The following is a 22,975-nucleotide window of genomic DNA, read 5'->3' as shown; positions in this document are numbered from 1 at the left end:
GTCTTCAATAGGCCTGTCATTATAATCTCAACTTTGCATATACCCTCAACTCAGCTGACCCATTCCTTTGGCTTTGTCATCCTTGCCTGGTGAAATTCCAGCTCTGGTTAAATCTAACTCTATTATTCATGTCTACTTCTGTATATTTTAATGTAGCTGGAGAAAAACACAGCCATGCTGACTGGTCTCATTTTAAATTCATAATCATGAACCTCAAGAAGGTTAGTGCTGCCTGGCAGTCCTGGTATATTTTCTGGCCCATGCTGTGTTTTATTCCTTCTGTTCTTCAGTCTTGCACCCAACCCCACAATTTTAACTTTCAGAAAATAGAGATAATCAGAGAGAATGTCCACAAGCTCTCATCACCGTATCCACCTAATTTATTGCCTCTGACTGTTGTACTTTACATGTTCTACTTGGTCAGTAAATCCACTTCCCTCTCAATTATTATGAACGTTGTTCCAGAAGTTCTCCCCCTACCCCAGTGCAGCATGTTTTTCTTTATCAAAACAAAACAAAAATTTCCGTCGATCAATAAGTATGCTTTAATTTATTCCGGCTTTAAAAAAAAAAAAAAAGCTCTCCTGACTTCGCTTGTCCCTCTAGCTCTTACTCTCTTTCTTCACTCCCCTTTACAGTGAAACTCCTTGAAAGAGCTGTCTGTGTGTACTTTCTCTAATTCCTCTTTTCCCATTCTCTCTTAAACCCTTGCCAAGCAGGCTTTGACCCCACCACTCTGCCCACACTGTTGTTGTCAAGATCACTGATGACCTCCATGTTCCTAAGTCTAATGGTCAGGTCTTAGTTATTATCTTATGCTACACATCCGTAGCATTTGGCATATTTGATTACTCCCTCCTTGAAACCTTACCCTATCTGGCTTCTCAGATTTCCTCCCACCATACTGGCTGCTTGTTCAGATGCTCCAGAGTTCAGTCTTCAGGCCTTGCCTTATCATGGTTATTCCCTAAGTGAACTTATCCTGTGTATAATCTGTCAACTCCCTAATTTGTATCTCCCACCCACAACTCTCTCCTAAACTCTAGACATATTCAACTGCTAACTTGACATTCTCACTTGGGTGGCTAATAAAATTCTCAGTCCTAACATGTCCAAAACTGAACTTTTGATCTTCTCGCTCAAACCTGCATCTCCCACAGTCTTCCTCATCTCATTAACTGACAATTCAGTCTGACTTTCTAGGTGCTCAGGCAAAAACTTTAAGTGTAATCCTTGGCTCCTCTGTTCTTTCACACTCCACATCTACTCTGACAGCATATCCAGTTTGATAGTCATTTCAGCTTTAACATTTATCAGGAATCTGAGTGACTCTTACTACCTCCAGAACTCTTGCCCTAGTCCAGGCTTCCATCATCTCTCTGAAGTGACAGCATTTCTAATTATTGAATAGCCTCCTCCCTAGTCTCCCTGCTTTGTTCCCTAGCCCCCTCCACACATTTGTCTGTTTCTAAAGTTGCAACCAGAGCAGTCCTTTTAAAACAAGTCAGTTCATGTCTCTACTTTCTCAAAACTCTCTAATGGCTTCCCAACTCACACCATAAAAATAAAAATCCTTACAATGACCAACAAGGGTCTATACCAGTGTTGTCCAGTGGAAAAATAATGCCAACCACATATGTAATTAAAAATTTTCCAGCAACCATGCTATACAAGTAAAAAGAAAACATGAAATTAATTTCAATATATCTAATTTAAACCAGTATATCCAAATATTATTTCAACATGTAATCAGTGTAATGAATTATCAATGAAATTGTTTTACTTTTTTATATCAAGTCTTCAAAAATCTGATGTGTATTTTACACAATTTTGATACCAAATTTTGGTTGGAAATACTTGATTTGTATTTTGATTGGAAATACTTGATCAGTATTTAGGTTTCATGAAATTTACAGTTGAAAGTAAATTTACATACTTAAATAATTCACAACATTCTTAGAAGTTTTCTAATAACAGAATCCAGTATTGGTTTTTAAATTTTAATTTTAATTAAAGTTTAAAAATTTTAAATTCAGTTTCTAGGCACATTTCAGATGCCCAACAGCCATATGAGACTAGTGGCTATCATATTGGACACCGCAGCTCTTTACCATCTGGCCACTCTTCTCTGACCTCATCTCCTACTGTTTTCTCCTTTGCTCATTCTGCTCCAGCTGTAATGACCTCCTGTTCTTTGATCCCAGCAGACACTTAACATTTCAGAGCCTTTGCATTTGTTGTTCTCTTTGCTTAAAAAGCTTTGCTCCCAGGTAGCTGCATGACTTACTCCTTGACCTTTTTCAGGTCTTTGCTCAAGTGTCACCTTTTAAAGAAATTATCTCTGACCAACTTATTTAATATCTGCACCAATTGCCTTCTCTCTCAAAGTCTTATATTTCAGGCTGCCTTTTGAAAGACGAGAGAAGAGGGCTGAAAGGGGAGAGACTGATCTACAAAGGAAAGCAGTGAAATATGAGAAGTGTCCCATACAAACAACTAAGTAAATTTGTTAAGCAAAAACATAAGAGTAAAATCAGATTGAACAAGTGACTATATCCTCTCAGCTTGCTGCTACCTAGGCAGCTCAGAGGATCATTTTTTGTACATAGGACTGACCCCTTTATAGATGTAAGCTCCTTAAGTGCACTGTTCTGCCTTCACATCCTCTTGTATTTTCTTTGGCACCTAGCATAGAACTTTGACCAAAAGGCAATCTGAACACTTCAATTATTGGCTGCCCATTGATTAGCCTTTTGTGTTTTATATTCTGTGGTTGCCTTTCTACCTTCCTCCCTTCTTTTTCAGTGCCAGCAACTGGTATACTTGCTGATGGTATTTGTGTGTTGGCTTCACATGCCTTATGGCTGTGGTTGTGACCCTGATTCTTTCCTTGTCTGTTCTCATGTACTCTTATTCATTTTCCAAAACCAACTCCTAAGAAATCTTCACTATGTATTCTTCTGTTTTATATTCTAGTAGGGAATATAAACATGTAAACACAGTTACTATAGAATATGAATTCTTGAGGGGAGGGACCATGCCTTACTTTTTTTTTTGGCCTTTAATGCCTTCCTCAGTGCCTTGCGTATAGTAGGTACGCAGTGCTTGTTAAATTGAATGAACCAGGCATAGAGCAATAGAGTTGCTATTAATGGGAGAAGTTTATGTTGTTTAAAATAAGGTCTTAAACCCAAGTACCTTTTTAAAAACCACATTGAGAGGCAAGAGATGTAGAGCTGTGGGAGAGTGTGTGGAGAGAAACAGTAAAATCAAAATCTTTCCTTACATAGGAGGGAGTCTAAGAGTCTGAAGTTCTCAGAACTTACCATGTTGGAAAGTCAGGAAAGCACATGTGCTCAAATGGAGTGAGAAGACATATCTGTTTGTATTATAGGAATACTGTTTTCTGTTTTACCCTGGATTTTGCTCTTGTGTATATTGTTTCTTGATATATTTGTACAGTTGTTTGCATCCCTACTTAACATTTGACAGTCTGACATCTGGGTAAAGATCAGCCCTCATTTGTTAACCAGGGGATTGAGAGAGATAATTAAGAGTCCTTCTAACTCTGTGATTCTGTTATTTTGAGGAAACCAGACCCCGTTAGCAAGTACTTAATGGTACCCTATTAGGCACAAGAATTTTCATCAGTTTGGCTTATTTGCTGCCAGTTTGTTCTTTAGAAATGGAGTATGTATTAAAAGTGGGTACTTGAGTTGCCTACAAGGGTATTTTGGTTGCAAGCTCATAATGTGAAAATACACTTTGATTTTGGATTAGCTATATTGTCAGGAAATTTGAGTTTATAGAATTTTTTCCAGAGTTATTTTTGGAGATTCAGAATTTTAAGCTGGCACTGTGTCTTAGCAGTTAACTCTTTTCTGATCAGGGGTTCTGGGTAAACTGGAAAAGTATTTCTTCCTCTCTATAATAATTTATTGCTAATGGGTCATAGTACATGAGCAGCATATTCCAGCAGGCATCAGGAAGAAACAGCAAGGGACAAAAATTCTTTTTTTCTGGTTCTTAAACATGTTCTTTGTTTTAAATAATGTTAAGTATTGAAAATTAAATATAAAAAATAAGTATGCCCCCCAAATAAGTATTACAAGAAATAACATAATAGTGCAAACCCCAAAATACAAATAAAAGGAGGTAAGTGTCTCCCCTGCTCTTCATATTCTAGCTCTCCCTCGTCTGCCCAGCTTTAGCCAGTTCAGACTGGGTAGCTCTTTTGGACCTGATAAATCATCCTAATTCTTAATTTTTTTTCCCTCACAGAAAGTGTGACAACTCCTTTATATTCGTTTTTATTTTTTGCATATGTCTGCTTCCTAGCAGTATAGCTCTCCTCTGCATCACTCTGAGAGTCTTCCTCTTGCACCAAGACTGCCCTTCATAAACTGTTCATGAAGTCCTTACCCTTTTTTCCTTGCTGAGAATCAGATTTTCCCTCCCTTTAGTGGGTATAAACAGAAGCAACATTCCCATGTTTTTTTCGTGTGTAGGTGACATCCAACAGTTAATTAAGAAACTTAGCTTGCTTCTCAATACTTAACGCCCAGTTCTTCCATCGGCAGAGCTTGCAGGGCTCACTGCAAAGGTCCCACTGTCTAGTCATGTTTTTAGTGAGAACCGGGTATCTCTTTCTTCCCCATCTTATGTTTTATCTTGTCACAAGATTTTCTCAGATAGATTTAATATAATAAGTATTTATAAAAATTCTAATGCTTCTACCGTAAGTTAGATTATATAGCTGTTTGATGTTATGGGTGATACTGTGAATTTGTGATTTGCACGGCTTCAGATGTCATAATTTTTCCCCCCACTTTCTAGGAAGTAACAGCTAGCAGTCGCCACTATGTTGACAGGCTATTTGACCCTGATCCCCAGAAAGTTCTACAAGGTGTCATGTAAGTAGTATGTATTTAAGAGTCTATCAAAAAGTCTTGTTTGTTTCATGTTTGAATCTGTCAAGTATTATAATTCTGAAAATGCAGGGTTGTAACTTTTTTCTTCTGTTTTGGAAAGACCCCTTGACATTCATGACTTTAATATGGTACTATAAAGAATCGTCCGTTGGATAGTTAACTGACATGGTTAGCTTCATTTTTTGTAGAATACTTGTTTTACATTTTAAAAAATGTTTACTTTGGAGAATGCTTTTGTGACTTCAATATCTAGCAAAAGTAAGAGAGTAAAACTGATTATCTTTGATAATCGGAAAGGGGGTGGGAGAATAGGTCACCAGGGTTTTGGGCTTCTTGTTTTGCTTTGTTTTTGGTTAACTCATTGACTGTCTTTAAGGTTTGAATTTCCTAGTGATGTTCTAAATACAAGAATTTAGAAAGCACTCATTAGAAAATTTAAACTTTTTTTTCCCACATTTTAAATAAACTCTTGATAACCTAAATACCCTTCTTTTCTCCACAATTGCCTCATGTTTAATGAGAGGAAATATTTTTAAGCAACATACCTGAGGTGATTATTCTTAAAAAAAAAAAAAAAGTGGGACAAGTGCAATAAGATTGAAAATGATTGAAAGATGAATTCTCTCTCCTAAGAGCAGATTTTCATGCTCTTATCACATTACTTGTAAGAAAGAAGGTCTAGCCTAAGGCGACTGACTCATAGGGTTGGAAACACGGAGCACCCACAGGGCTGAGCTGTGTCCTGGGGAAGGAGGACCCAAAAAAGGTCAGGATGAGATACATTTGGGATAGCAGTGAGGGCACAAATGAGTCCCTTTCTTCTTAACCCTGTTAGTGTTATCAGCAAGATAACATCTTTAGTTTAACTCTTGCTCAACCATGGCAAGGCTAGGATGCGTCCCACTTCCAAAAAAAAAAAAGCTCTATAGCAGGGACGTCTTGAGAGTGTGTATTTGTAAAGTAGAGGCAAGATAAGTAAGGCTGCTTGACTCTTCAAATTGAGCTAGAAGGGAAGGTGAGGAGCTGGATGGAGATCCACCTGGGAAACTCGACACCTTCTCTTCACATCTTCTCAGTTTACAGAAACAGGAGATGATATTTCTTGTTTTCTCATTATGTTAACTTTGCCTTTGTCCCCTTAACTGGGAGACTATAATGATTTAATCAGCGCCTTTAAGTCTAGTTTGATTAATACCAGGAAAAGTGGTATTAAATCTGTCTCTTAAATAAATCAGTTTGGGTTGTACCTACACACACAAATTAGTGGAAGAGATAGGTTTAATTTGACATTCTTTCTTAGACAGGCAGACACTCCCCCACACAAAGCTAGACACAGCTTTGTATATTGCTAATCCTAGATATCACTTAAGATTCCTCAATAAATAGTTCCGCTGGAAATGTCAGACTCATTAAGTATTCAGTAAATGATACAAGATGATGTTATTGTTGTTGTTGTTTTCATTATTACTGCTTCTGTGGCAGTTTAGGAGAAAAGCTAAATTTCTCAGTCAAGGATTCTGCGTGAAAGACTTGTATCTTGAGTCATATCTGATGTGAGTAGCTGATTCAAGTGTTGTCACTGTTAGAAATTTCTCATTTACCAAAAACACTGTAGCTTTTTTAAAGGTGATTAAATATCAAATAAGGCATAAAAAACACTGGGAAGGGTTTCCCTGGTGGCGCAGTGGTTGAGAATCCGCCTGCCGATGCAGGGGACACGGGTTCGTGCCCCAGTCCGGGAAGATCCCACATGCCGCGGTCCGGGAAGATCCCACATGCCGCGGAGCGGCTGGGCCCGTGAGCCATGGCCGTTGAGCCTGCGCGTCCGGAGCCTGTGCTCCACAATGGGAGAGGCCACAACAGTGAGAGACCCGCTACTGCAAAAAAAAAAAAAAAAAAAAACCACTGGGAAGAGTGTATTATTTCAAACTAGCTATGGTATAGTTTGATAGACTTAGTGCCTCTTAAAAAATTATCAAGTCTAAGACACTTAGCTGTCAGCTAAGAAGATAAGAAAGGTTTGTGTGGAGGGATAGTGGAGTGGAAAGAGCATGGGCTTTCAAGTTGGACAACGGTAGGTTGGATACCTGGTTCTGATACTTCCTAGTAGAGTCCTTTCCTAGTACAGTGCTTGGGCAGGTTATTTGATTTCTTTGAGCGTCAACTTTATCATCTGTAAAGAGAGAGTAATACTGCCCATCTTGCCAAGTGGTTAAGAATTAAGACAAATATAGCATTCAGTGCCTGGTATGTTGTGGATACCCACAAATTGGTACTTAAATGGTTAGTAGTTATTGACCCTAATTTAAAACAACTTCAAAAATAAGGTGATTCTTTTCAAAGAAGAGAAAGAAAAACTAAAAAAATGTCAGAGATAAAACAATTCCCACCGAAGGAGAAGAAGAGGGAGAGGAGCTAGAATTCTTGATTCAGACAAGAAAATCTGAGTGATAACACGTTCCAGTAAATGTGATTGCTACTTAAAATACTAAAATCTATTTAGAGTTTGAAACGGACAGATCACCCAAAATCTTTTCACTTTATGGCCTTCTGGGGGCGTGTGTAGTATGATTTGATAAAGCTTTCTTTACCGCAGAGAGAAAAAATTATCCTTTCTGACTTAATTCTTTCCTGAATTTTGTTACTGTCTGAAGATTAATTGTACGTAGTCAATTGAATGAAAAATGAGTTAAATTTTTAACATTTACTTTTAAGTAACCTTGTCTAATACAAGAATAATACAATATTGATAGAGGAAAAGGGGGAGCCAAAATGATGTTTAGGAAAAGAGAATTGACCAATTCTTTCCTTTTATTTAATACACATTACACAGCCACCGTTGAGTCAGTCATACAGAGACCATTACTAGACCAAAAGAGGCAGGTAGAAGGAAGGTGGCCACAGAGTGTAAACAACCAAAGGTAGCCTTCTGGTTTTAGGGAAGGAAAAGACAGAGGCTGAAGTAACCAGCTTTGAATCCACAATATCCAATTCGAAGGACATAAAAAAGAATTGATGACTAGCTTTAGCTATGAGACAACCAGAGCTCTATCGTTTTTCTAGCAATATTAGTCTGATTTTTCACTAGCAGGAAAAACAAAATCGAAGAAATTAAAGATGAATAATAACTTTTCATCAAGGCCTCTAACTAATCTACTCAGCTGAGTTAGAGCCATAGACCTATGCATAAATATAGGGAACTTCTTTGTAGATAACCCATGTTGTGAAGGACTGTTTTACCTAGTCAGTGAGTATGCCTTTGAAGAATACTATTAAACATCAGAACTGCTTAAGTTTAATTGTTAAAGAATGAGGAGTTATACTAGAGACAACTTTTTTGTTTATAGTACAATATTTAGCATAAATTTGAATGGTCCTATTATACTAAAGGTTTGAAAACAGAATTAGGTCCTGAAAAGCAAGGTTTCAGATGTGTAACTGAGTAGTTAATGGAGTAAGATAGGAGTCAGATATGAGCAGAGAGAACAGGGCAATCAGCTGTGTAGGTCATAAACTACAGCCTTTGCAACTACAACAGAGAGTAGGTACATCAGATAAACTATACCGTATTGCAAATTTTCAGCTTCCTCTAGTGTGGTGATCTGCGTGTGACTTTAAAAAAACAATTACAGGATGTTTTTGGTGAAGTTACCCTGGTATTAGCTCAACCATGTTAAATTTCATAGTTGCAGAAGAATACCTGTTGAAATGTTTTTGTAGACCTTGAGTTAAAGCTGCTTAAATATTGTGCTTTTTTTAACATACCTAAATTAGAGCACCTGAATCTGGTTTTGACGTTAGTGATTCTCCGTGGCCTTACGTTGATATTCCCCATGTTGAAAGGCAAAAGATGATACAAGCAAATGTGGCTGGCTTTGTAGTTTCAAAGTTGAATCAAACTAGAAAACTAGATTGGCTCTTTCTGGTAAACTAAGGCAGGCAGTTGTGGATACTGTAGAATTGTGTGGTTTTCACCAAGTATCAATTTTTAAGAAGTGTCTTCTGAAGTATTTTAATATACTGATGAAATAAGTTCATTTTGGTGATGGTTTTGGTACTTCATTCTCTGGTTCCAAGCAAATATGTACCTCTGGTTTCAGTAGAATATAGGCACTTTCCATTTTCTTGCATGTCCTAAAGATATGAGCTCCTATAAAATGAAGCCTCTGGCTTTTGGAAATTTTAAATTAAGGATAAGTTTTAGGCTAATTCAAAAGAAATGTCCTGTTAGTTACTTTCAGAAGTGTTACAGGTAAACATAAGTGAAGATGACCTTAATACCAAATGAAATGGAGTGATTCTGAGAGTTACTTGTTTAAAACTTTGTATTCTGAGACAGGTTAGTCTGGTTAAAAGGGTAGCAAGATTTTCCAGAAATTGTTAGGTCAGATTGACATAGTTTTGTGTACAGATATATAAGCTGTTTATATATGTATGTGATACTAACTTTGAACATCAAAAATAGCTGAATATTTGTATGCATATCTGTATATATATCTTTTCATATTTATAAGCCACTTAACTGTATGCTTCCATATTCATAATGTTCTAACACATTTCTGATGTTCTTTGGAATGATTACATATATTAAAAATATTTATTAATGTACTGTAAAAATATTTTACATTTATTAGTGCAGTTATTACATTGCACTTTTCATTTTTGGAGAATGTAAGGTGATTTGTAATCAGCTGATAACTCTGATAAAACAGAGTTAAGTACAACTCCTAAGCTAGTGTTTATAAAAATCGGAACTGTATCTGACGCTACCCTACATTCCAGAAATCTACACCTCAGGGTAATTTGTTGATAAGAATGAACTAAATTACTGTCAATTCTCAGTTCTGTTCAATTTATACATATAGTAGGTGCACAATAATTGCCTAAGTTGACTTGAAATGAAGTTCACTGTAAATCTCTCAAGTACCTGCTGAATCAAAGCCTTATGTTAAAAGTAACTTTAGTTTGAATAATAGATCATCATTATCTACTTCTTTTAAAATTGGCAATTCACATATGATGATGGTGATTTTGATTGGAATATGAATAATCTCATTCCTTAACCATGCTGGATATTAGAAACTTATTGTACTTGGATGTTTGGATGTTACATTTTCCAAAAAGAACATCATAATAATTATTATTACAGGGTCAGAGCAGTGATTAAGTTTGTAATTTTCCAAGTCCAAATAATTTTGTTAAGTTGTTTACCCTGTTGCCTTATTATAGCTACCCACAAATACGTATTTCTTCCTTATGTCTTATGAAAAGTGAGTTTTCATAAGTAGGTCAGACGTTAGACTGTACTTTTCCATATCTACTGTACTCTTTGGCTACTTCATGCTAATTAGACCAAGAATGAATGTGTAGTATTCCAAATAAGAGCTGCTTCAGGTAAGTGAAGAGTCATACTGGTTCAAAATGAAAATGACATCATTGATCTTTAGCTTCTGGCCCCAGCCTTCAATGACTTTAAAGATAATTTTCTATTTTTAGATGATAATTAGGTTTTCAGTTAAAATTTATGGTGTCTTGACTGTTTAGGAATAATATGCTCATACCTGATTGACTTAGACTTTGTTTCTCCAACGGGTCTAGGTTCCAATTATTATTTTTTTTACTTTTCCTACTATTTTAATGACAAAGTGTGGTGTTTACTTTCTCTCTTGGTTTTGATCACAAATCATAATACTCTGATTTAGACATATGCTGTAGTAGGCACTGCACATCTCGTTTTTATATTCAAGACCTTTTTCTCTACCACACTAAAAATTAAACTCCTTCAGAGCAAAGAAAGGAAGTAGAAAGGTTAACCTCCATGTAAAAGTGGGTGCATTTTGAGTCCATTTATTACTGGGCAAATTTAAGGTTCTAGCTAGATTTTAGCCGAAAATGTTCTCTGCCAAATGCATTTTTGTAACATCTTAATATCGACTCCTCTATTCCCATCCTCAAGGAGTAGACTATCCCCAAGGCTTACATTTTAGCTTTTCTACCCAGATATTCGTATCTCATCTCAAAGATAATTCAGTATGTATAAATTCAAGATAGATCCTTGTCTTGCTAAGGGATTTATTCTCCAAACTTCCTAGTGTTCTCTGCACCCAGGCACCCAGACTTGAAGTAGTCACTCAAGACATGTCACATATCACATTTCCTGTACCTGTCAAACCTATCAAATCATCTTGTTAACTGCTTCCTTAAAATGTCCTCTCTATTAATGGTTCCTATGCTGCTACTTAGTCTCATATAACCAGATACCTGGATGGATTGAGTAGTTTTTTAAACAAACATTTATTGAGTGCCTATCAGGTGCTAGGTAGGCATTGTGCTAGTATGGGAGTATATAAGAGTGAATAATTAGTCACTGCTCTGGGAGATCCAAAAGTCTAATGCAGGAGTCAGATAACTAAAGAGACAGTTCACTGTAGTTTGATTAGTGAATACTGTGATAATGATAAGTACAGAGGGTCTTGGGACCACAGAGGAAGGGCATCAGCCGTTTAGTTGCCTCTCAACTCTAGAATTATCTGTATTCCAGTCCATTCCACATTCAGCTTATCTTCCATTGTCATTGCTTCCTTCATGTCCTTTTTCTGATCAAAAACATGATTTCTCCTTAATCCATCCCCCTTTAGTTTGTCTCTTCTCCCTTTCACTTTCCTAACTTTGTTCCATGCTTAATGTTCCACCTTAAAAGGAACCTTCTTTTCAATCTTGGCTCCTGGTACTGCCCCAGAAGTATGCCATATTCATTTCCAGTATGGTTCCTTTTGCCCTCCTCATCCACTTATTCAAATCCTAGCCATTTTCTAAGGTCTATCTTAGTTCCTACCATTGCTTCAAAACCTGTGAAGCTTGTCTTATCATCTACTTTTCTCAGCCCTATAAGCACACTGTTTATAATATACACTGGCTTACATTGTTAGTGTTATTTTTGTCATCTCAAAAAGATTGTAAACTCTTCAGATCAGACATCTCATTATGTGATGCTTTTGTATCCTTCATAGAGCCTAGCACAGTGCTGAGCTCAAAAAGTAATTGTTGAATTTCAGTAGTATGTTAGTAGGGCATTCCACCCCCTCCAATATTAAGGATTGATGGACATGAGATTGAGATTATATATTTCTTTGATCTACTGGGAAAAGGATGTCTTTGCCTAAAAGATATGCTTTTATTTTGCATAAAAATGTAAATTGAAAGACAGGAGGAAAAAGGAAATTCATTTACTAAATTCTTTTGTCTTTTCTCTGAATGCCTGATATCACTGGAGGTAATGGAAAAAACACTTGGCATAAGGGACATGGGTTGAGACTGGCTCTGTCATTTATTATGGAGCTTTGAGAAGAGCCCAAACCCAAGTCTTAGCTTCCTCATCTGTAAAATGGGGTTAATATTACTCAAGATTGTGGTGAAGATTAAATAATGGGTATGGAATGCTTTGTGAACTTCAAAGCAATGTGTAAACCCTGCCTAGTTTTGTTGTGCTCCCATCTTGATAGTTGTGAGTTTGTATTTTACAAAAATACGGATTTCTATATGGTATGTTTTGTGATCCATTGATAGTAACTTCTCTGATATTTCCAGGTCAGACTGGTTTCTTGCCTCTGAAGAGGAGACAGACTTCTTTCCTAAAAAAGTAATGAGTATGTTATGATACAGGCCACTAGGAGGGATACCTAACCCAGACTTGGGAGTTGTCAGGGCATGCTTCCTGGAGGATGACACTGACATAGAAGCTCAGACCTGAAAGATGAGTAAAATTGGCCAGGGAATGATATAAGGGAGGGAATAATAAGGAAATGAAAGAGAGAGAAAATAGCTACACTCTGGGAACTGAAAGAAGCTTCATTTGGCTGGCTCTGAAATTGAATCTTACCCTGTACTTAGATCTGCTAAAAATGAGTATATGTATTCATTATTGTCTCTTTCGATTTTAACTCTTTCATAGAAATGATCTTCTGGTACAACTGAATAGAATTTATTTGCAGGGCGTTAACATCTCTTCCTTGTCTAGTATAGATATATTTTACTTATTAGAGCCAGAGCAAGAATTGTTTTCTTTAGACATTGGTCCATTTTATTAATTGTGTTCTCTTTAGCCTGCGATTACTCTATAACTACCAGCTGCCTCCTTCGTGTCCTTTTTGCAAACTATTAGGAGAACTGGAAAGTTGGTTTTGGAGTTTTTGTTTGCTTTTGTCTATAAAAACATTTACTCTGGCATGGTTTGAGGTATTTGGGTTGTGTTTATAAGGTGGGGACACCTCATTTCTGCTTCGTTTAGGAAGAATGGGGAGAAATCTGAGAAAATGTTAGGGTTGGGAATTCCAGAATAGAGAGAACCTCCAGAATGGCACCTGGCATAAATAAACCCTCAGTAGATAGACAGCTACTGGACAAATGAATGTACTGTGTTGGTATAGGCAGAACACATTAAGAGAAAAGAAGAAGATGAAAGAAGACGACAGACTGCTAGGTTAGGGTCTATAAGCTGACAATTGGGAAGCAGGTCTCTAAGAAAACAGCAGACATCCATAAGGAGGCAGGAGCTTAGATGTACAATTTATCATCAACTATGCTTTGCTCAGGGAAGCTTCAGTATCACATAATTTTATAATCATGTATCAGAACTTGGTTAAAACCTTAGTAAACTTCATTCAGCTTAGTCCTCATAAACAAAAAATACTCCTGCTGATCCCCTATAAACCATATGGAAGATCTGAGGGATATTTACAGAGAGAGAGGTAAGGACCTGAAAAATAGACCACCCTCAAGCACTGAGCTGAAGGAAGAAGACTAACAGGTACAGTGTTTGGCTCAAGACTTGTGAAAATGCTATTCAAAAATTTGTGGGGAGAATCAGCTTTCAGCAGACCACTACGTCATAGCAGCATTTTTCTGTAATAATTGAAGAAGGTAATTAAGGAGAGGGGTATTATAATTATTGTTACCAGGGTTTTCAATGCCAGTGAAATTGGTTGGTACTGGAAACACAAGCTGACGATAACATTTAGTCACTGATTTTCTTAATAACTCCCCCCCACCCCCACTTTCTACTCGTGTTTTTCTATAAGATCATGGTTTGCCAGTTACAGAACTTTTTCAGAATTGTAACTTTCATGGTCAGCAAAAAATTCCTGTATACTGTAGAGCTCTGCTGCCTAAAAGAGAAGTCAAAGAGATCTCAGTAAGTAATTAGGGGAATGTATTTTGGAATATGAAAAAAAGATAATTTATAATGTTTCAATATGTAAGTGCTTAGGGGTGACCATGTTAGAAAACTTAATGAGGTGTGAACGCAAGAGCAGAAACTATGGACTGATGTCGGTATGGTATTGATGACCCATATACCATGAGTGCCACTGATCTGATTTTCCAAAGTGAAATAACTTTTAATGAAAAGTATAGTCTCGAGCAGAAGCTAGAAGAACTACAATCCTGCAGCCTGTGGAACAAAAACCATATTCACAGAAAGATAGACAAGATGAAAAGGCAGAGGGCTATGTACCAGATGAAAGAAAAAGATAAAACCCCAGAAAAACAACTAAATGAAGTGGAGATAAGCAACTTTCCAGAAAAAGAATTCAGAATAATGATAGTGAAGATGATCCAGGACCTCAGAAAAAGAATGGAGGCAAAGATCGAGAAGATGCAAGAAATGTTTAACAAAGACGTAGAAGAATTAAAGAACAAACACACAGAAATAAACAATACAATAACTGAAATGAAAACTACACTAGAAGAAATCAATAGCAGAATAACTGAGGCAGAAGAACAGATAAGTGACCTGAAAGAATGGTGAAATTCACTGCTGAGGAGCAGAGTAAAGAAAAAAGAATGAAAAGAAATGAAGACAGCCTAAGAGACCTCTGGGACAACATTAAATGCAACAGCATTCGCATTACAGGGGTCCCAGAAGAAGAGAGGAAGAAAGGACCCGAGAAAATATTTGAAGAGATTATAGTCAAAAACTTCCTTAACATGGGAAAGGAAATAGCCACCCAAGTCCAGGAAGTGCAGAGAGTCCCATACAGGATAAACCCAAGGAGAAACATGCCGAGACACATAGTAATCAAATTGGCAAAAATTAAAGACGAAAAAGTATTGAAAGCAGCAAGGGAAAAATGACAAATAACATACAAGGGAACTCCCATAAGGTTAACAGCTGATTTCTCAGCAGAAACTCTACAAGCCAGAAGGGAGTGGCATGGCATATTTAAAGTGATGAGAGGGAAGAACCTACAACCAAGATTACTCTACCTGGCAAGGATCTCATTCAGATTCGATGGAGAAATCAAAAGCTTTACAGACAAGCAAAAGCTGAGAGAATTCAGCACCACCAAACCAGCTCTACAACAAATGCTAAAGGAACTTCTCTAAGTGGGAAACACAAGAGAAGAAAAGGACCTACAAAAAACAAACCCAAAACAATTAAGAAAATGGTAATAGGGACATACAAATCGATAATTACCTTAAACATGAATGGATTAAATGCTCCAACCAAAAGACACAGGCTCGCTGAATGGATACAAAAACAAGACCCATATATATGCTGTCTACAAGAGACCCACTTCAGACCTAGGGACACATACAGATTGAAAGTGAGGGGATGGAAAAAGATATTCCATGCAAATGGAAATCAAAAGAAAGCTGAAGTAGCAATACTCATATCAGATAAAATAAACTTTAAAATAAAGAATGTTACAACACACAAGGAAGGACAGTACATAATGGTCAAGGGATCAATCCAAGGAGAAGATACAACAATTATAAATATATATATGCACCCAACATAGGAGCACCTCAATACATAAGGCAACTGCTAGCAGCTATAAAAGAGGAAATCGACAGTAACACAGTAATAGTGGGGGACTTTAACACCTCACTTACACCAATGGACAGGTCATCCAAAATGAAAATAAATAAGGAAACAGAAGCTTTAAATGACACAATAGACCAGATAGAGTTATTTGATATTTATAGGAGATTCCATCCAAAAACAGCAGATTACACTTTATTCTCAAGTGCGCACGGAACATTCTCCAGGATAGATCACACCTTGGGTCACAAATTAAGCCTCAGTAAATTTAAGAAAATTGAAATCATATCAAGCATCTTTTCTGACCACAACGCTATGAGATTAGAAATCACTTACAGGGAAAAAACCATCAAAAACAAAAACACATGGAGGCTAAACAATATGTTACTAAATAACCAAGAGATCACTGAAGAAATCAAAAAATACCCAGAGACAAATGACAATAAAAACACGACAATCCAAAACCTATGGGATGCAGCAAGAGCAGTTCTAAGAAGGAAGTTTATAGCTATACAATCCTACCTCAAGAAACAACAAACATCTCAAATAAACAATCTAACCTTACACCTAAAAGAACTAGAGAAAGAAGAATAAACAAAACCCAAAGTTAGTAGAAGAAAAGAAATCATAAAGAACAAAGCAGAAATAAATGAAATAGAAACAAAGACAACAATAGCAAAGATTAGTAAAACTAAAAGCTGGTTCTTTGAGAAGATAAACAAAATTGATAAACCATTAGCCAGACTCATCAAGAAAAAGAGGGAGAAGACTCAAATCAATAAAATTAGAAACGAAAAAGGAGAAGTTACAATGGACACCACAGAAATACAAAGCATCCTAAGAGACTACTACAAGCAACTCTATGCCAGTAAAATGGACAAACTGGAAGAAATGGACAAATTCTTAGAAAGGTATAACCTTCTAAGACTGAACCAGGAAGAAATAGAAAATATGAACAGACCAATCATAAGTAATGAAATTGAAACTGTGATTAAAAATCTTCCAACAAAGAAAAGTCCAGGACCAGATGGCTTCGCAGGTGAATTCTATCAAACATTTAGAGAAGCACTTAACACCCATCCTTCTCAAACTCTTCCAAAAAATTGCAGAGGAAGGAACACTCCCAAACTCATTCTATGAGGCCACCATCACCCTGATACCAAAACCAGACAAAGATATTACAAAAAAAGAAAATTACAGACCAATATCACTCATGAATATAGATGCAAAAATCCTCAACTAAATACTTGCAAACAGAATTCAAGAACACATTAAAAGGATCATACACCATGATCAAGTGGGATATATCCCAGGGATGCAAGGATTCTTCAGTATACGCAAATCAATCAGTGTGGTACACCATATTAACAAATTGAAGAAGAAAAACCGTATGATCATCTCAATAGATGCAGAGAAAGCTTTTGACAAAACTCAACACCCATTTATGATAAAAACTCTCCAGAAAGTGGGCATAGAGGGAACCTACCTCAACATAATAAAGGCCATATAGGACAAACCCACAGCAAACATCATTCTCAGTGGTGAAGAACTGAAAGCATTTCCTCTAAAACCAGGAACAAGACAAGGATGTCCACTCTCCCCACTATTATTCAACATAGTTTTGGAAGTCCTAGCCATGGCAATCAGAGAAGAAAAAGAATTAAAAGGACTCCAAATTGGAAAAGAAGAAGTAAAACTGTCACTGTTTCCAGATGACATGATACTATACATAGAGAATCCTAAAGATGCCACCAGAAAACTACTAGAGCTAATGAATTTGGTAAACTTTCAGGATACAAAATTAATGCACAGAAATCCCTTGCATTCCTGTACACTGATGATGAAAAATCTGAAAGAGAAATTAAGGAAACACTCCCTTTTACCATTGCAACAAAAAGAATAAAATACCTAGGAATAAACCTGCCTAGGGAGACAAAAGACCTGTATGCAGAAAACTATAAGACACTGATAAAAGAAATTAAAGATGATACAAACAGACGGAGAGATATACCATGTTCTTGGATTGGAAGAATCAATATTGTGGAAATGACTGTACTACCCAAAGCAATCTACTGATTGAATGCAATTGCTATCAGATTACCAGTGGCATTTTTACAGAACTGGAACAAAAAATCTTAAAATTTGTATGGAGACACAAAAGACCCCAAATAGCCAAAACGGTCTTGAGGGGAAAAAATGGAGCTGGAGGAATCAGACTCCCTGACTTCAGACTATACTACAAAGCTACAGTAATCAAGACAATATGGTACTGGCACAAAACCAGAAATATAGATCAATGGAACAGGATAGAAAGCCCAGAGATAAACCCACGCACCTATGGTCAACTAATCTATGACAAAGGAGGCAAGGATATACAATGGAGAAAAGACAGTCTCTTCAATAAGTGGTGCTCACCGGAGAACTGGACAGCTACATGTAAAAGAATGAAATTAGAACACTCCCTAACACCATACACAAAAATAAACTCAAAACGGTTTAGAGACCTTAATGTGAGGCCAGAAACTATAAAACTCTTAGAGGAAAACATAGGAAGAACACTCTTTGACATAAATCACAGCAAGATCTTTTTTGATCCACCTCCTAGAGTAATGGAAATAAAAACAAAAATAAACAAATGGGACCTAATGAAACTTCAAAGCTTTTGCACAGCAAAGGAAACTACAAACAAGATGAAAAGACAACCCTCAGAATGTGAGAAAATATTTGCAAACGAATCAGCGCACAAAGGATTAATCTCCAAAATATATAAACTCGTGCAGCTCAATATTAAAAAACAAACAACCCAATCCAAAAATGGGCAGAAGACCTAAATAGACATTTCTCCAGAGAAGACATACAGATGGCCAAGAAGCGCATGAAAAGCTGCTCAACATCACTAATTATTAGAGAAATGCAAATCAAAACCACAATGAGGTATCACCTCACACCAGTTAGATTGGGCATCGTCAGAAAATCTACAAACAACAAATGCTGGAGAGGGTGTGGAGAAAAGGAAACCCTCTTGCACTGTTGGTGGGAATGTAAATTGATACAGCCACTATGGAGAACAGTATGGAGGTTCCTTAAAAAAGTAAAAATAGAACTACCATATGACCCAGCAATCCCACTACTGGGCATATACCCAGAGAAAACCATAATTCAAAAAGACACATGCACCCCAATGTTCATTGCAGCACTATTTACAATAGCCAGGACACGGAAGCAACCTAAATGCCCATCATCAGATGAATGGATAAAGAAGATGTGGTACATGTATACAGTGGACTATTACTCAGCCATAAAAAGGAACGAAATTGGGTCATTTGTAGAGACGTGGATGGATCTAGAGACTGTCATACAGAGTGAGGTAGGTCAGAAAGAGAAAAACAAATATTGTGTATTAACGTGTATATGTGGAAACGAGAAAATGGTACAGATGAACCAGTTTGCAGGGCAGATATTGAGACACAGATGCAGAAAGCAAATGTATGGATATCAAGGGGGGAAAGTGGAGTGGGGGGTGGTGGTGGTGGGATGAATTGGGAGATTGGGATTGCCATATATACACTAATATGTATAAAATGGATAACTAATAAGAACCTGCTGTACAAAAAAATAAAATTCAAAAAAAAAGTATAGTCTCCTTTTTATTTACAAGGCAGGTACAGTACTGAAAAATATGATTTTCTTTAGGATTGTGCAAAAAAGGCTTTCTATTTTAAAACTATGGCCAGAAATTTCCAGACTCTCTCTTAAACTTCTGAAATGCCCATGGAGTCTCTGATACCTTCTTCCATACTTTGAGAATCACAGTGTTCTAATGTTCTATATTAAGATAGCACTACTGACCAATTAGCGTAAGTTTTTTTAATTAAACATTTTATTAGTACTGGGCTTATTTTCAGCTGTTTGTATTTTCTCTGGGAACAACCATGTGTTTGTGAACCAACTGGTCATTGATATTCTTTTTATGGAATAGAGTGTTACTCCTGGTGAAATAAAGATCTGAGTGTAGCTAGAATAAAAAATACTGGTGAATATATGGGAAATATAAAAGATTTTTTCTTATTTTTAAATCTCCTTAAAAGATAAGTGGCTTTTAAATCAAAAATAATACAATATAGGGAATTCCCTGGTGGTCCAGTGGTTAGGACTCCGTGCTTCTACTGCAGGGGGCATGGGTTCAACCCCTGGTGGGGAAACTAAGATCCCACAGATCTCACAGCACAGCCAAAAAAAAAAAAAAGGTACAGTATATTATGTTGTTTCTAACTAATTTAAAAATAAAACTATGACAGCAGCTCAAAGAATGGATGGGAAGATGGAAGTATATGCTTGCAAGGCTCTTAAAATACACATGAAATGGGACAGTATCCCTTGAAGATTGACTGTGTTAAGTTAAAAGATGCATATTGTAAAGCAACCACTGAAAAACAACAAAACAAAACCCAAAGAGGTACAGCTAATAAGACAATAAAGGAGATAAAATGGAATCAGAAATATTCAGTCCAGAGAATTCAGAAGAAAAGGAAAAAAGGAAAGTCATTGTCCCTGAAACAAGATCAGATCTGTTCTGTCGGCTGGCTGCTTTTACTCCCTACTGCCAGAGCTGTGCGTGAGAAGATGGCCTATATTTCTTTTTATTCAAAGGATTGGTAGCCTTTTTGAAGAACTCAACTTCCTTTGTATTGGAAGTCTTTTGCCAATACTCAAGATGTCTCTCATTCCCCCCTCCCCCCACCTTGCTACTCTCCTGTTTTACAGCCCCAGGTTTATAAGGTACCTATCTCTGTCCCTTCTCTTTGGCACTCCAGGTGGAAAAGCGTCAGTGTTTTCACTTTGTCCCTAACTTCTGTACTTGCCAATCCAAGATGTTGCATAATAAAGATAAAGTGGGATGCATTGATCTTTTATTTTTCTGTGATGTCTCAACATACCTTACCCTTTTCTCTTTCCCCTGAATTCAGAGACATGAAAAATGCTGTAATTGGAAACAACAAGCAGAAAGCCAACCTCATTGTTCTAGGAGCTGTTCCGAGGTAAGTTTGCTGTCATCCCCTTTTCTGCTATTCATACTAAGTTTTGAATGTATTTCTCATTCTCAACCATAAGACCTATCTTTTTTCTGTATTGTCTGTTCTTATTTTTTTTAAATAAATGCTTTGAAGTATATGAAGCATCTCTTTAAAAACAATTAAGGTACCAGGGAATGGAATATGAAACAAATGTATTAATACTTTCTAGAGGTTCAGGAAGATCATTGACCCTGCAATAAAAGGATGTGTTGTGTAGATAAGCAGTGTACACCAGCCTGAATCTTCCCTGTCTCCTTTGCACTCTGGCAGTTTTTGTATGATTGGATAATAATTTATTAGGATTCGCAAAACCTTTTTTGAGTTTAAAAAAAATTCTTGGTTTTTTAACCCTGCTTTTTTAATTTCTAATTTTTCGAATTTGCTGGTTTTTAAGTTAACATAGAAAGTTTGATTTCTTCTGATGAAGCTAATAAGCTTCCTTTTGGTAGACAGTGACAGTTGTATAACTTCCTCTTTGCCTTTGCTACCCAGAACTAAGTTTTATGTGCAATTGCTGTAAGTTTTTCATTCAGAATTTTTTAATGTTTTGTTTTTTTCTCTTTCTTCTTTTCTATCTTTTAATATAGGATTAATGGTTTTATTGTTTTTAACGTGATTGACCTTTGGTCACTATAAAGCTGTCAGCAGCCTTTCTTAGGGAATTAGTGCTCAGTATATATAAATATGCTTTAGAGAACATGAAGGTTCTACATTAGAACATAAAGGAGATGGTCATAAGTGGTGGATGATTAGAATTTGGGGAGTATTTATTTGTCAGGCTGGCCTGGAGTAGAAATAGGATCTTCTGATCTCCCAAATAGGAGGACTGGAGAAAGAAGAGAGCTTCCCTTGCTTGAAGAGCAGCACAAGGACTCTGAATATTCCCTCTAGGCTAGATCTCTGTGATCTCTGAACTGCAGTATTGGGTATTCAAGGTCCTTAAGATCCGGCAGCACTTGGCTTTGGGAGTCTTCATATCCTGGAGTGGCAGATAACGTGGACTGTGGTGCTGCTGTTTCCACAGAGATCACTTGCGGACAACTTTCAGATTCACAGTTCTGATAAACTAAGATTATATGATAGTTCTGTTGCTCAAAATGAAGAAAATCTCTTTAGATCCACCCCCACTGGATATTCCATTATTAAAGTAACAGCTTATATAAAAATATGACCATTTCCTAGCCCTCCATAAGCTCACCAACCATATTTTCAGTGTGTGGGATGTATTGGTAGCCTTTTTCTGTAACATTACTTTTAGCTAATGTTTACTTTTAAGTTTTTTAGTCTCTTCTGTTTACCAAGTTCTTTCTTTTTAGATTATTGTACTTGCTTCAGCAAGAAACCTCAAGCACAGAGTTGAAAACCGAATGTGCAGTGGTATTGGGAAGTCTTGCTATGGGTACTGAAAACAATGTTAAGTCTCTACTCGATTGCCATATTATCCCTGCCTTACTGCAAGGTATGTAAAGAAGTCATTTTTATACAAGTAAAAATTAGAATCAGTTTGCAGAGTTTTAAATATGAGTTGAAAGGATGAGTCTCAAATCTGTTTTCTATTAATAGGACTACTGTCCCCAGACCTGAAGTTCATTGAAGCTTGCCTCCGATGCCTGCGCACCATCTTCACCAGTCCCGTTACTCCAGAGGAACTACTGTATACAGTGAGTTTTAGGTGTTTTTGAATCATCAGTTACATTTTACTAACAGCATACTTCTAATTTATTGGGTTGACCAAAAAGTGCCTTCAGTTTTTAAGTAAAAATGAAAGACACATTTTTCATTTTCACCAAGAACTTTATTGAACAGTGTATTCACCCTTTTGTTCCACTACCTTCTGCCGTTTTTCAGGCAACTTCATAATTCCATCTTCCCAAAACTTCTTATCTTTTTGAGCAAAGAACTGTTCCAGGTGCCTTTTACAGTCTTTCAGGAATTGAAATTTTTTCCATTAAGAGAATTTTGTAAAGACCTAAATAAATGGAAATCTGAACGTGCAATGTCTGGTGAATATGGTGGATGAATCAGAGCTTCCCAGCCAAGCTGTAACAGTTTTTGCCTGGTCATCAAAGAAACATGCGGTCTTGCGTTATCCTGATGGAAGATTATGCGTTTTCTGTTGACTAATTCTGGACGCTTTTCGTCTAGTG

General features: G+C 36.7%; 1 protein-coding gene across 7 annotated transcripts in view; it reads left to right on the top strand.

The window, feature by feature from the left end:
• ARMC8 (armadillo repeat containing 8) overlaps positions 1–22,975 on the top strand; it is a 106,520-nt gene that overhangs the window by 16,034 nt on the left and 67,511 nt on the right. For 5 of the 7 annotated variants that reach the window (XM_073803788.1, XM_019934229.3, XM_073803787.1 and 2 more), the window contains exons 2-5: positions 4,837–4,913; positions 20,721–20,792; positions 22,145–22,287; positions 22,392–22,489. In XM_073803788.1, the coding sequence (XP_073659889.1) occupies positions 4,837–4,913; positions 20,721–20,792; positions 22,145–22,287; positions 22,392–22,489 (390 nt within the window). Of the gene's footprint in view, positions 1–4,836; positions 4,914–12,518; positions 12,571–20,720; positions 20,793–22,144; positions 22,288–22,391; positions 22,490–22,975 lie in introns of all 7 variants that reach the window. The other 2 variants (XM_073803786.1, XM_019934228.3) reach the window with 2 other exon arrangements.

The sequence above is a fragment of the Tursiops truncatus genome, chromosome 4, assembly GCF_011762595.2.
Source record: "Tursiops truncatus isolate mTurTru1 chromosome 4, mTurTru1.mat.Y, whole genome shotgun sequence".
Taxonomy (NCBI): Eukaryota; Metazoa; Chordata; class Mammalia; order Artiodactyla; family Delphinidae; genus Tursiops; species Tursiops truncatus.
The sequence above is the reverse complement of the archived record's forward strand: the minus strand, read 5'-3'. Positions and strand labels throughout refer to the sequence as shown.